The 13,932-nt window shown below is 42.7% G+C and overlaps 1 protein-coding gene across 1 annotated transcript in view; it reads right to left on the bottom strand.

The window, feature by feature from the left end:
* Positions 1 to 365: 365 nt before the first annotated feature.
* The window catches only part of LOC135525793 (estrogen receptor beta-like), a 30,482-nt gene continuing 16,915 nt past the window's right edge, over positions 366 to 13,932 (bottom strand). Inside the window, exons 5-9 of the mRNA XM_064953658.1 lie at positions 13,761 to 13,899; positions 7,379 to 7,512; positions 1,437 to 1,620; positions 997 to 1,247; positions 366 to 873 (exon numbers count right to left, since the gene is read on the bottom strand). Coding sequence (XP_064809730.1) covers positions 1,022 to 1,247; positions 1,437 to 1,620; positions 7,379 to 7,512; positions 13,761 to 13,899 — 683 coding nt within the window. The 3' untranslated portion in view covers positions 366 to 873; positions 997 to 1,021. The remainder of the gene's footprint in view (positions 874 to 996; positions 1,248 to 1,436; positions 1,621 to 7,378; positions 7,513 to 13,760; positions 13,900 to 13,932) is intronic.

The following is a 13,932-nucleotide window of genomic DNA, read 5'->3' as shown; positions in this document are numbered from 1 at the left end:
AACATTCAAAGGCCATTTTCTCAAAAGTGAGTTTACAAGTTTATCAACTTTCAAAGCAGAATTGCTTTCCTATTGTTCCTCAACAATGCAGTGTATGATATACCATTTTGTAGCTCGGAGTCTCTACTTTTATCCACTGTAAAAAACACAATTTCAAATTTTGCTACATAAGACCAAATCTAGGTTGTGAGTCACAAATGACAGTCATCAAATTAATGAAAGTAAAGTCACGACAATAGTCAAGATGGAACTGATCAGCGAACAGTGTAAAACAATTAATTTACACTGATCCATTATTAGTATAAATAGTCAGGTCACTTGTACTGCTCAGTAGTACAATGGAACATAGAGAACACAATGGTGTGTACAGTTAGATGTATTTTTAATGCTTATTTATGGATGAGGAATAGTTTGAAGTCATTTTTACTTAACAATAAACATTATTTTCCATGATCTGTGCTCATGTCAATATAACTACATTCACATTTTACCACAGCTTTTAATAAATGTTTGGTTGAAATTCAATTGGGTCTAAAATATCTTGAAATTACAATCTCTGGATGTGGGTTTTCTATAAATACAAACATGGCTTTGACATTGAACATCAGATAAACAGCACAAGCACCACATCATTACCGGAGGGACAGAGCATGATCAAGATGCATAAGTACACTTACCAACTACACATTTATAAGGAAATCACAAAAAATACATGAATCAAAAACACGTCAATTCACTGTTGCAAATCATATTTTTCCATAGATCCCAAAAATCCATAGATCTCCACCCATGTCCCATGCTGTATTCTGTCACTTTCCCACTCACTGAGGTATACATCTACCCTCAGCTGGCCAGCACCCTGGGTGGATGTACCTGGAGAAGGAGAACATATCGGATTATGATTCATGGAGTATTGGTAAATATACATTCTACGTCTTCAGTGGCTAACCCAACTTCATGAGTTACTTACTGCTCTCAAGTGTTTGGCTTACTTACTGCTCTCAAGTGTTTGGGATGGTGGCTATAGGGAATGTGACTGGAACTGGGGGTCCACAGCAGAGGCTGAAGCCTGGGTAGGGGCAGGGACTTGGGCTGCTGGGAGCACGGTGAAGTCGTGATAAGAGGGGTCAAGAGGTGCGGACATACGGCTTCTGTGGCATGTGTTGGTGAGCATTTCCAAGAGCAGGTCGGAGACCTGCACAATATTGTTATTCTTCATGCCGGAGAGGTGGTTTATGCCTTTGTCACTGAGACAGTGGAGAGGAGGAGCATGGAAATGTAGTTTTGACAAACAACTGAAAACATACAATTATGCCACTTTGATCCAAAAAAAGTGTTGATGAATGTCTAAACAGATAGTAACTAAGTAGACTCTTAAAGAAGGCTCTTTTTGCTGCTACTGATACATAGCTGTAGCTGGTATAGCTGTAGTCTACCTGACGTGGCAGATGTCTGAGAGCAACATGAGGAGATGGGAAAGGCGGGTTGACTGCAGCTGGAAGGACAGGCCTTGTTTGGCGATGGCCCACACCAGGGCATCTGTCACTGAGTCCAACAGAAGCTGTAGCTTCCCCTTGCTCTCCAGATCCTCTGCCATCTCCGGAGAGGTAGAGCATATGTCTACAGGTGGACACAAACATAGACCATATGTAAACTGACTTTTCATTTAGGGGGAATTCCGACCCGAGTTAAGTGTATGTAAATAGATCATAATTCCCTTTTTATGCATGAGTTTTAAAAACATGCCAAGAGTAGGCAAAGCTGTCATCAAGGCAAAGGGTGGCTACTTTGAAGAATCTCAAATACACACTTTTTTGGTTAATACATGATTCCATATGTGTTATTTCATCATTTTGAGGTCTTTACTATTATTCTACAATGTAGAAAATAGTCAAAATAAAGAAAAACCCTTGAATGAGTAGGTGTGTCCAAACTTTTGACTGGTACTGTATATTTAGCCTTGTTGATTTGATGATGTTTAAGTTGAAATAGTGATGGAATAGCGATGTTCCTGTTGTCTTTGTGCTGACTTGCAGTAACTCTGTGGTTGTAAATCAGTAGTTGTTAAGTTAACTGTCTAAAACATTAACTTGCTTGGCTGTGCTGCTGGAGATAACTGTTTGTATGCAATATTTGCTATGTGGACTTTAGACAGATGATGCTCAGTTTTGTGATGAAACAAAGGTATGTGTCGAGAAATTTGTGTGGTATGTGTGACTGTTGTCTTTTTGTTGTCATGGCCTTATTGTATATGTGGCGTATGAACGAATGGGTTATAGAGCAAATAACGCAATTATCACAACATAGGTTGTAATATGTATTTTTTACTGGCTTGGCTTCCTCAGTGATTTTACCCACACATCATTACTGACCGTCAGATTTGTGACCCGTTTCAGGAAACTAGGCATATTTCGCGGGGCTCTACTTCACAGGAGAGCCATTTGAACGCAATGTTTTAAATCAAATATTTATTGGCAAGTGCCTTCTGGAACATGTGAACTTTCATTTTCCTTAATAACAAATGTGTATGCCATTGTTAAATTACGAGCCTAGTTGGTTTAGCCACAGGAAAAGACAGATAATGAGTGGGCTGAACATGAGATGAGTTCAGATTGGTCTGCCATATAGCACGCTTCTGTCTATTTGAGCTGGTTAGTATGTGTAGGTAGTCCTGTCTAACACAGCTTTTTTTTAAATAAACTCAGCAAAAAAGGAAATGTCCCTTTTTCAGGACCCTGTCTTTCAAAGATAATTCCTAATAACTTCACAGATCTTCATTGTAAAGGGCTTAAACACTGTTTCACATCCTTGTTCAATGAACCATAAACAACTAATGAACATACACCTGTGGAACGGTCGTTAAGACACTAACAGCTTACAGACAGTAGGCAATTAAGGTCACAGTTATGAAAACTTAGGACACTAAAGAGGCCTCTCTACTGACTCTGAAAAACACCAAAAGAAAGATGCCCAGGGTCCCTGTTCATCTGTGTGAACGTGCCTTAGGCATGCTACAAGGAGGCATGAGGACTGCAGCTGTGGTCCGTACTGTGAGACGCCTAAGACAGCGCTACAGGGAGACAGGACGGACAGCTGATCGCCCTCACAGTGGCAGACCACATGTAACAACACCTGCACAGGATCAGTACATCCAAACATCACACCTGCAGGACAGGTACAGGATGGCAACAACAACTGCCCGAGTTACACCAGGAACACAAAATCCCTCCATCAGTGCTTAGACTATCCGCAAAGGCTGACAGAGGCTGGACTGAGGGCTTGCAGGTCTGTTGTAGGCAGATCCTCACCAGACCTCATCGGCAACAACGTCACCTATGGGCACAAACTCACCATCGCTGAACCAGACAGTACTGGCAAAAAGTGCTCTTCACTGACAAGTCGCGGTTTTGCTCGGATCAACCCTTAAAGAGATTGGTGGGGCTAAATCTTAAGAGGGTTTGAATGATGCTGAATGTGTGTAGACAAAAAAGCTCTCTCCAATAGGTTTACCAAAACATTGATTGGCCATTTTCTCAAAAGTGAGTTTTTACAAGTTTATCAACTTTCAAAGCAGAATTACTTTCCCATTGTTCTTCAACTGTAGTGTATGACATACAATTGTACAGTTGAGTCTCTATTTTTATCCAATGTAAAAAACCATTTCAAATGTTGCTACATAAGACCGATTTGAGCCGGTCGGTCACATATACTCACATAAAGTACATTTATAACTGTCACAGATTTTAGTGTTCATTTCCTTACATTTTGATTAATTCCATTGCATCGTTTACCATCCTTTCCTGTCACGTTTGTTCCTTAGGATCGCTAGCGATAGTGGATCATATTAGGCTAACGTAGTACAAGTTGTGCAGTAATTTAAAGTTGCTGCTACCATCTCTTATGACCGAAAAGAGCTTCTGGTGATTACTCATCTCTTTTAATGAGTCCGTAACGAAGGATATACTGCTTTACGGAGACCAGCCCCAAATCCCCGTCATTTATGTGAAGAAAAGGTGGAGATACAGAGAGAGAAGGTCCTGGTGGCTTGTGAAGAATCTTAGGCTAGTCAGTAAAATTGCCACTACCATCAGTTCTATTGGCTAAAGTGTAATCACCGGAAAACAAATTATGATCTACGGTCGAAACTATCCTACCAACTGGACAATACAAACTGTAATATCTTGTGTTTCACCGAGTCGTGGCTTAAACCTATATTCATTAAATTTGAATATCGAAATTGTTCTTGCGTGGATTCTGCGACGCGGTTAGCTTTTAAAGGCTAGGACCGCAATTTCTTGTCCTGGAATCCTGCTTAACAGAGAGGTGGAAGCCTGCTTGACAGGTACGGTAAGCTGCTAGCCATCAAGCTAACGAAATCTTGCAATCGAACCCTCTTTGTCTGGAGAAATAAATGAACTGTTCAAGCACTGTAGAAGATATATCTACTGTGCTTTGTTTCGGGACAAATCCGGACAGATCCGGATCACTCCAATGTGGCAATGGTCTTCTTGCCAAGAACTATAGGCTTAAGGTGGCTTCCTTGATCATGCAGGTCTCCAGCCTATGTGAGAAACTGGGGAAAACACTGAGTGGGATGTTTAAATTTTCTATGCCGGTGGCTGGACGGCATTCACGCTTATTGGATGCATCTCCGGCCTTGTCGTTTGTCGTTATCCGACATTGCCGGTGTTGCCCGGAGCTCCCCGTCTGATAGCAGAGATCTAAGGAGCCTGGCAAGAGGAGCAAGGCAATCAACGATGATTGCATAACACGAGACATGGAAGCCGAAGACTGCGGACTCCCGCAACGCAGTCTACACTCCCAACAAGAGAAGATACAAACAACAAATAGTTTCACCGTCCTGGAGCCTGATCTTCTTGCACCTTCGTCGCTGGGGGTATCTGCGGCCACAGTGCCTAATACTAAGATTTCAAAGTCAATGTTGGCAACCTTCCGTCCCTCGTCTGGATCGTTCAGTGATTCTCCATCTGTCAAACGCCTGCACCAAGGGCCGGGAGCAACGGCCTCAAGTTATCCTGCCTCTCGCCCGTCCATAAAGGGTTCTAATTCTGTGAAGCATGAGAGTGGGCGGATTTCCTCATCCTTCTCGCCAGCCGTGATTTTGAGCAGCTCCATGGTAATAAATATGACTGTTGCTGGTGGAAAAACAATGTCCTACAAATAATGGCCAATATGCCCCATCTGGGGGCTCTTCTACGCACGACGCAACACGGTGTGACGGGATGCAGGCCTTGGCTGTGGTGTGTAGGCAATATACCACAAACCCCCGAGTTGCCTTATTGCTATTGAGGCTGGTTGTCAGCGTAGTTAGAGTGGTAAATATTGGTGCTTTGTCGTGCCCGTGGTGTACAATCTGATGTACCACGCCTCTCAGCAGTCAGTGTTCAGGGCTCGAGCGACCCAGTTTATTATTCTATATAAGCTATTTACACTACCTTTTATATTCTTGATCCTAATGATATAGGCCTCGGTGTAAAACAGCTGAAGTGATAGATCCTGGAATAAAAACAAAAAGTGTGTGGGTCATTCTGAATTGTCAGTACTGCATGTATTCTTGGCTATCGTGCCATGGCTGTGTCAGGGTCGATTGTAAGTTAAACTTAAGTATGACTTTATGGCTAGTGTGATGCCTAAAACTCACTTTTACTGGCAGTCATTAGCGTTAGAATCTGTTCCTTTTTCCTTCATCCTTTTTTGTCGGAATAAAACAGGATATAATGAGGACTACATAAAATATGTCTTGTATGTAATGAACATAAAGAACTGGGTATAATAGTAATACATTTTTACCTGGCTAAAAGAGAAAGAATATAATATATTTTGCTTACAGGAAACTCACTCTATTATTTGTGCTGCTTTACAGGAAACTCACTCTAGTATTTATGATAGTTTATGTGTCGGGGGTAGTGTCAGTCTGTTATATCTGGAATGTTTCTCCTGTCTTATCCGGTGTCCTGTGTGAATTTAAGTATGCTCTCTCTAATTCTCTCTCTTTCTCGCTCTCTCTTTTTCTCTTTCTTCCTTTCTCTCAAGGGACCTTAGCCCTAGGACCATGTATCAGGACTACCTGGCCTGATGACTCCTTCCTGTCCCCAGTCCACCTGTGGCTATGGAACCCTGACCTGTTCACCGGACGTGCTACCTTGTCCCAGACCTGCAGTTTTCAACTCTAAAGAGACAGCAATAGTGATAGAGATACTCTGAATGATCAGCTATGAAAAGCCAACTGACATTTACTCCTGAGGTGCTGAACTGTTGCACCCTCTACAACCACTGTGATTATTATTATTTGACTCTGCTGGTCATCTATGAATATTTGAACATCTTGGCCATGTTCTGTTATAATCTCCACCTGGCAAAGCCAGAAGAGGACTGGCCACCCCTCAAAGCCTGGATCCTCTAGGTTTCTTCCTAGGTTCCAGCCTAGGAAGTTTTTCCTAGCCACCGTGCTTCTACACCTGCATTGCTTGCTGTTTAGGCTATTAGGCTGGGTTTCTGTACAGCACTTTGTCAGCTGATGTAAGAAGGGCTTTATAAATACATTTGTTTGATTGATTGATTCACTCTACAAATATAGATGAGGTTCGGTGGGTAAAGAACTGGGAGGGAGGAAAATATTTTTGTCATGGGCAAAGAAACTCAAAAAGGGTAATAATACTAATTAATAGCAATGTTGATCCGATTGTGAAAACTGTGCAAACAGTTCCTCAATGAAGATGGATTATTTTATATATGCTATTGGACCAAAAACAGATCTGGCTAATTGATCTATATGGGCCAAATAATAATGATCAACACCTCTTTCAAAATATACACTACCATTCAAAAGTTTGGGGCCACATAGAAATGTCCTTGTCTTTGAAGGAAAAGCACAGTTTTTGTCCATTAATATAACATAAAATTGATCATAAATACAGTGTAGACATTGTTATTGTTGTAGCTGGAAACTGCTGATTTATAATGGAATATCTCCGTAGCTGTACAGAGGCCCATTATCAGCAACCATTATTCCTGTGTTCCAATGGCACGTTGTGTTAGCTAATCCAAGTTTATGATTTTAAAAGGCTAATTAATCGTTAGAAAACCCTTTTGCAATTATGTTTTCACAGCTGAAAACTGTAGTCCTGATGAAAGAAGCAATACAACTGTCCATCTTTAGACTAGTTGAGTATCGGGAGCATCAGCATTTGTGGGTTAGATTACAGGCTCAAAATGGTTCACCTTCCAACAGGACAACTACCCTAAACACACAGCCAAGACAACACAGGAGTGGCTTCGGGAGAATTCTCTGAATGCCCTTGAGTGGCCCAGCCAGAGCCACATGTCACTGTACAGAAGTACTGATTATTTGACTTACTGGAGTTGAGGAGGATCATGGCTTTCAGACAGACATACTCCTCTCTCTGGAGGTTCAGCTCTCGAAACCTAGTGGTGGCTGCCAGTAGCATGTCAAATATAATCATGATTCCCTCCACACAGTTCCCCTCTTCCCTACAAGCACACAGTCACACACAGAGTGAAAGAGACATATTATATAACACACACTCACAGACATGTACACTTGTGTAACAGTTCAGACATGTAAACTCTAAGATTGGGAAATAGATATAGCAGCACATGTGCACACCTGCTATACTCAAACGCCATGCACATCCTTAGACAAGTATTACAGACACTCACATACAGTGCCTTGCGAAAGTATTCGGCCCCCTTGAACTTTGCGACCTTTTGCCACATTTCAGGCTTCAAACATAAAGATATAAAACTGTATTTTTTTGTGAAGAATCAACAACAAGTGGGACACAATCATGAAGTGGGACGGCATTTATTGGATATTTCAAACTTTTTTAACCTCTTACATCTATGGGGGCGCTATTTCATTTTTGGATGAAAAACGTTCCCGTTTTAAACAAGATATTTTGTCACAAAAAGATGCTTGACTATGCATATAATTGATACCATTCGAAAGAAAACACTCTGACGTGTCCAGAAATACCAAGATATTCTCTGTGCGTGCCCTAGAACGTGAGCTTCAGGCAAAACCAAGATGAGATGGCATCCAGGAAATGACAAGGACTTTTGAGGCTCTGTTTTCCATTGTCTCTTTATATGGCTGTGAATGCGAGAGGAGTGAGTCAACCCTTTCTGTCGTTTTTCCAAGGTGTCTGCAGCATTGTGACGTATTTGTGGGCAGATCATTGGAAGATTGACCATAAGAGACCACATTTACCAGGTGTCCGCCCGGTGTCCTGCGCCGAAATTGGTGCGCAAAAGTCACCTGCCAGTATTTTTCCATGCGATACAGAGAGGAAAGCAAGCTTCCACGAACTGCATATCAATGAAGAGATATGTGAAAAAACACCTTGAGGATTGATTCCAAACAACGTTTGCCATGTTTCGGTCGATATTATGTAGTTAATCCGGAAAAAGTTTTACGTTGTAGGTGACTGAATTTTCGGTTCGTTTCGGTAGCCAGACGCAATGTAGAAAACGGAACGATTTCTCCTACACACAGACGCTTTCAGGAAAAACTGCGCATTTGGTATGTAACTGAGAGTCTCCTCATTGAAAACATCAGAAGCTCTTCAAAGGTAAATGATTTTATTTATTTGGTTATCTGGTTTTTGTGAAAATGTTGCGTGCTAAATGCTACTCAAAATGCTATGCTAGCTTTGCATACTCTTACACAAATTAGTCAATTTCTATGGTTCAAAAGCATATTTTGAAAATCTGAGATGACAGTGTTGTTAAGAAAAGGCTAAGCTTGAGAGCAGACGCATTATTTTCATTTTATTTGCGATTTTCAGAAATCGTTAACGTTGCGTTATGCTAATGAGCCTGAGGCTTTAGTCACAAACCCGGATCCGGGATGGGGAGTTTCAAGAAGTTAACAAATCAAAAACGGAAAAATTGTCATATAAATCATGAAAGAATACAAACAGTTAATACAATACAATCTATAATCCCCATTATCAAAGTCAATCAGTTAGCAAACTGTTGTTTGAGGACTGGCCTGGCCCTGGACGAAAAGAACGATTTGCCTTGGTTGGTAATTGGCAGAAAGGTGAAGGAGTGATGCTTTGTCCAGATGGAGGAATGCTAACTTGTGTCACTGGCATAGAGGGCGTTGGCGGAGCGGTCTGTCTTCTGTGCTCCGTGTTGGCTGTTGACCCCGGAGCCTCCGGGGACTGTGTTCCATGCTGTACCAGAGGGGCAGATTGGGAAAGAAAGGCAGACAGTTCAGGTCCATGTGGAGGGGTGATCAGGTCAACTCCCTGTTCGTTCCTCTCCAGAAAGGATGAGACCATCCGTGCCTCCTCCAATTCCCTTCTGGCTTGACGGTGCCGTCGCTGCTGTGCCAGGTCCTTGGCAATGAATTCCCTTTCCTGTAGAGCTCTACGGGCCTGCACATCCAATTGGTGGCATCGTTCATCAGCCTGTCGTTCCTCCTCAATCTGACGCTCAATTTCCTCCAAAGCTAATAGTTTCATCGTCTCTTGTAGGACAGCGGTCTGTGAATCGCTGAGGGCTAGTGAATGGCGGCTGCCATGGCCACTTCCAAAGGGGTATCCACTGGTCGAACTCCCACTCCGTCTAGAGTGCTTCGATGATTTCCCATTAGTTAAGGGGTGAGCGGAGCCTGCCTCTGGAAGCTGGTCGACCTGTGCGGTGGGAGTTATCTCCTCCATAGGTTCTTCATGTAGACCACTTTCCTGCTCCAAAGCAGTTTCCGGTCCTTGGCTCAGAGGGGCTGGTTGATGGCTGAAACGTATAGTTGATCCATCAACTCTTTGAGCTCTGGTGGGCTTGCCCTTTGATGTCGGAAACTCAACCACATAATCCTTAAGATAACCAGGTGCTTGCCTGGTTCTTCTGGTGATGCTGGTGGTTGAGGATGAAGCCTTTCTTGCTTTAGGCTTAGCTCCTGGATATTTCCTTTGTTCCAAGACCTTTCCCTCAGCTGCTCTCTCCTCTCTTCTTCCTTCCAGTGGAGACAATTCTTCCATCTCCGCCTCCATTTCCTTTTCACCTGTCTTTGGTTCAGTCATCATCCTGCTCGAAGGACCATTGAAAGATTAGTGATTGCCTGACACACACAGGTTAATGGGCACCGTACTATGAGGGACCCTGCCTATGGTATGTCCGTCCAGTGCTCTGGCATCCATGGGAACAGAGAGGAGTTGTGTGGAGATACCCAGCTCTGATACCAGAGTAGCGTCCATAAAACTCAGCTCCAGAGTCAATGAGCACTCGGAGAGATTTAGATGGGTCACCCCACAGCAGGATAACATGAAAGAGAGTACGGGTAATGGGAGTTAGACAACTCCCAGTATGACCCAGCATAGTACTCTTACCTAGCTCTGCCCCGTTTCGTAGGCACAGTAAAAAATGAGTCACTTGTGCCCAATGATTCCCGAAGGGACTCGAGTGCCTTCGGATCCTCTCGGAAACGCAGGCGTCGGGGACTTCCGGGGTTCTTCGGGGGAGAGCAAGTAGCCGTGGATGAACGAGTAGAGACAAAAACAGGCCTCTTCTCCCTCCTCCGCCCCCTCACAAATAGACAAGTGGTCCATCGAGCCTTATTGTTAAGGCTATGTGGGAGTCAAGGTCCAGAAGTAACTCCTGAGCTGCGAGCTCAACTTTAATCTCCTCGGATAGTCCATGAAGAAAGGTATCAAACAGAGAATCCGGGTTCTTGGCACTCTCGGCAGCCAATGTGCGAAAGTCTACTGTGTAGTCTGTCACACTATGGGGTTGGTTCTTGAGGTAATTAAAGTAGCTTTCAGGCCGCATCTCTCCCGGACACCAGATGATCGAACACCTTCCTCACCTCCAAAGGGAACTAAGAGGGCTGCAGCTCAAAGATGAGGGAGCACTGTGAAAGAAACACCCAGCAGGTTCCAGGGTCCCCAACATAGCACTCAGGAGGAGGTAAGCGGGGTTCTCGGGATGCCGGGGTAGGCTGTACAAAATCATCACTGGCAAAGGAATTACTGAGCGTCCGGGAGGTCTCCATTGTGGCATGCTGCCTGATAGATAGTCCAGGGAATTACTCTAGTAACGTCTTGAAACCTCTTGTTACGTTTTGGGATTGCGACTACTCGGACCTTGGCTGCAGTGCGTGGTCACCTAGTCTGATGTGTAAATTCTTAACTCACATGTTTTATACCCCAGGGTAGAATTGGGTGATTCCGCCTTCATGGCAAGTTCTCTGGGCGTATGTAGTTACGAGGCAAGGCATCAAGATTGTACTCTAATCAAGTTTAGACAACTAATTTCACAGTTCAATTTTACAAAAACATTCTCTTTAATCTGGACATTTTCCAACCAAAAGTACAATATGTAAACATCATGTGCATATTATGGAAACTCTTCAAGTTAAAATGTTTTTGTTATAACGTCGTCAATTAACTTTTAATAACATAACAAAAAGGACATTCATTTTCATATTCCATCTATCGTTATTACCACCATTTTGGCTGATGGAATATATTGTCCCAAAATCCATTTATTGCATGTTACTGTTTTGAGTAAGATTCTCCATAGGGCCCATTCACACATTCCAATCCTCCACACTGAGAGGACAAAAGATTTTGTCTGCTGCCTTAATGAAAGTAAAGTCACGACACAAGTGGTACACACACATATAGACAAGTGGTATACCCCTACTCACATATAGACAATTAGTACACACACTCCCATATAGACAAGTAGTACACAAACTCCCATATAGACAACCGGTACACACACACTCCCATATAGACAAGTAGTACACACACACTCCCATATAGACAACCGGTACACATACACTCCCATATAGACAAGCGGTACACACACACTCCCATATAGACAAGCGGTACACACACACTCCCATATAGACAAGTAGTACACAAACTCCCATATAGACAAGCGGTACACACACACTCACATATAGACAAGCGGTACACACACACTCCCATATAGACAAGTAGTACACACACACTCCCATATAGACAACCGGTGCACACACACTCACATAGAGACAAGCGGTACACACACACTCACATATAGACAAGCGGTACACACACACTCCCATATAGACAAGTAGTACACACAAACTCCCATATAGACAAGCGGTACACACACACACTCACATATAGACAAGTAGTACACACACACTCACATATAGACAAGTAGTACACAAACTCCCATATAGACAAGCGGTACACACACACTCACATATAGACAAGCGGTACACACACACTCCCATATAGACAAGTAGTACACACACACTCCCATATAGACAACCGGTGCACACACACTCACATAGAGACAAGCGGTACACACACACTCACATATAGACAAGCGGTACACACACACTCCCATATAGACAAGCGGTACACACACACTCCCATATAGACAAGCGGTACACACACACTCACATATAGACAAGCGGTACACACACACTCACATAGAGACAAGCGGTACACACACACTCACATATAGACAAGCGGTACACACACACACTCACATATAGACAAGTAGTACACAAACTCCACTATAGACAAGCGGTACACACACACTCCCATATAGACAAGTAGTACACACACACTCCCATATAGACAAGCGGTACACACACATTCACATAGAGACAAGCGGTACACACACACTCCCATATAGACAAGTAGTACACACACTCCCATATAGACAAGTAGTACACACACTCCCATATAGACAAGTAGTACACAAACTCCCATATAGACAAGCGGTACACACACACTCACATATAGACAAGCGGTACACACACACTCCCATATAGACAAGTAGTACACAAACTCCCATATAGACAAGTAGTACACAAACTCCCATATAGACAAGTAGTACACAAACTCCCATATAGACAAGTAGTACACAAACTCCCATATAGACAAGTAGTACACAAACTCCCATATAGACAAGCGGTACACACACACTCACATATAGACAAGTGGTACGAAAGGTAAGAGGATTTATTGGCCTTGAGGAGAATGTTCTCATCCCTGAGACTAAGATACAGTGTCATGTATGTGGGAGTATGCATCATTTTTGTAAACATTTTATTTCACCTTTATTTAACTAGGCAAGTCAGTTAAGAACAAATTCATATTTACAATGACGGTCTACACTGGCCAAACCCGGACTACGCTGGGCCAATTGTGCGCCAGTTGTGATACAGCCTGGATCAAATACGCACACTCCCACATCCATTACATTGTATCTTAGTCTCAGGGATAAGATCATTCTCCTCAAGGCCAATAAATCCTCTTACCTTCCGGACTGATCAAATTCACCCAACACCAGAACTACAACTAAATAAACCACGTTCAATGCTTAACAAACCCCAATGTTATAGTTTTTTGGGCTACAACACAAATATATCATTCTGACAAACAAAGTGGGACGTGTGTGATTTAGAGCCATAAACCTTTTGTGTACTGACAATTCAAAAGATGATTTGTCAGCAGTCAGAGTTTGATATGGCCAAAATTTAAAGTCAAACTTAACTAGAGAACATTAAAAAAAAACAAATCAATAATGAAAGTAAAAATACAAGGACTGTACGTTTGAAGGAAACATTAAAATCTGTATTATTGTATTTTCAGATCATAGATTTATGGGATGTCAACCTCACAGCAATTTAAAGGGCGAAGATACTGTAACCAACATCATTCTCATCTTATTCTTACTGGAGCTTAGAAGTGAAATTCAGGAATTTGTACCTGTTTAGCTTTAGGTCTGCTGAGAAGATGAGTTTCCCAGGGTGGTCGACAGACCTCGACATCAGACCAAGCATCAGCACGTCCAACCAGCAACTCTCCAACAGGTGCATCTGGTACATAAGACTCAGCTCTACAAAGCCTATAGTACACACATGCACAGATGAAAAGAAAG

This window comes from Oncorhynchus masou, chromosome 32 (genome assembly GCF_036934945.1).
Source record: "Oncorhynchus masou masou isolate Uvic2021 chromosome 32, UVic_Omas_1.1, whole genome shotgun sequence".
Lineage (NCBI taxonomy): Eukaryota > Metazoa > Chordata > Actinopteri > Salmoniformes > Salmonidae > Oncorhynchus > Oncorhynchus masou.
The sequence above is the reverse complement of the archived record's forward strand: the minus strand, read 5'-3'. Positions and strand labels throughout refer to the sequence as shown.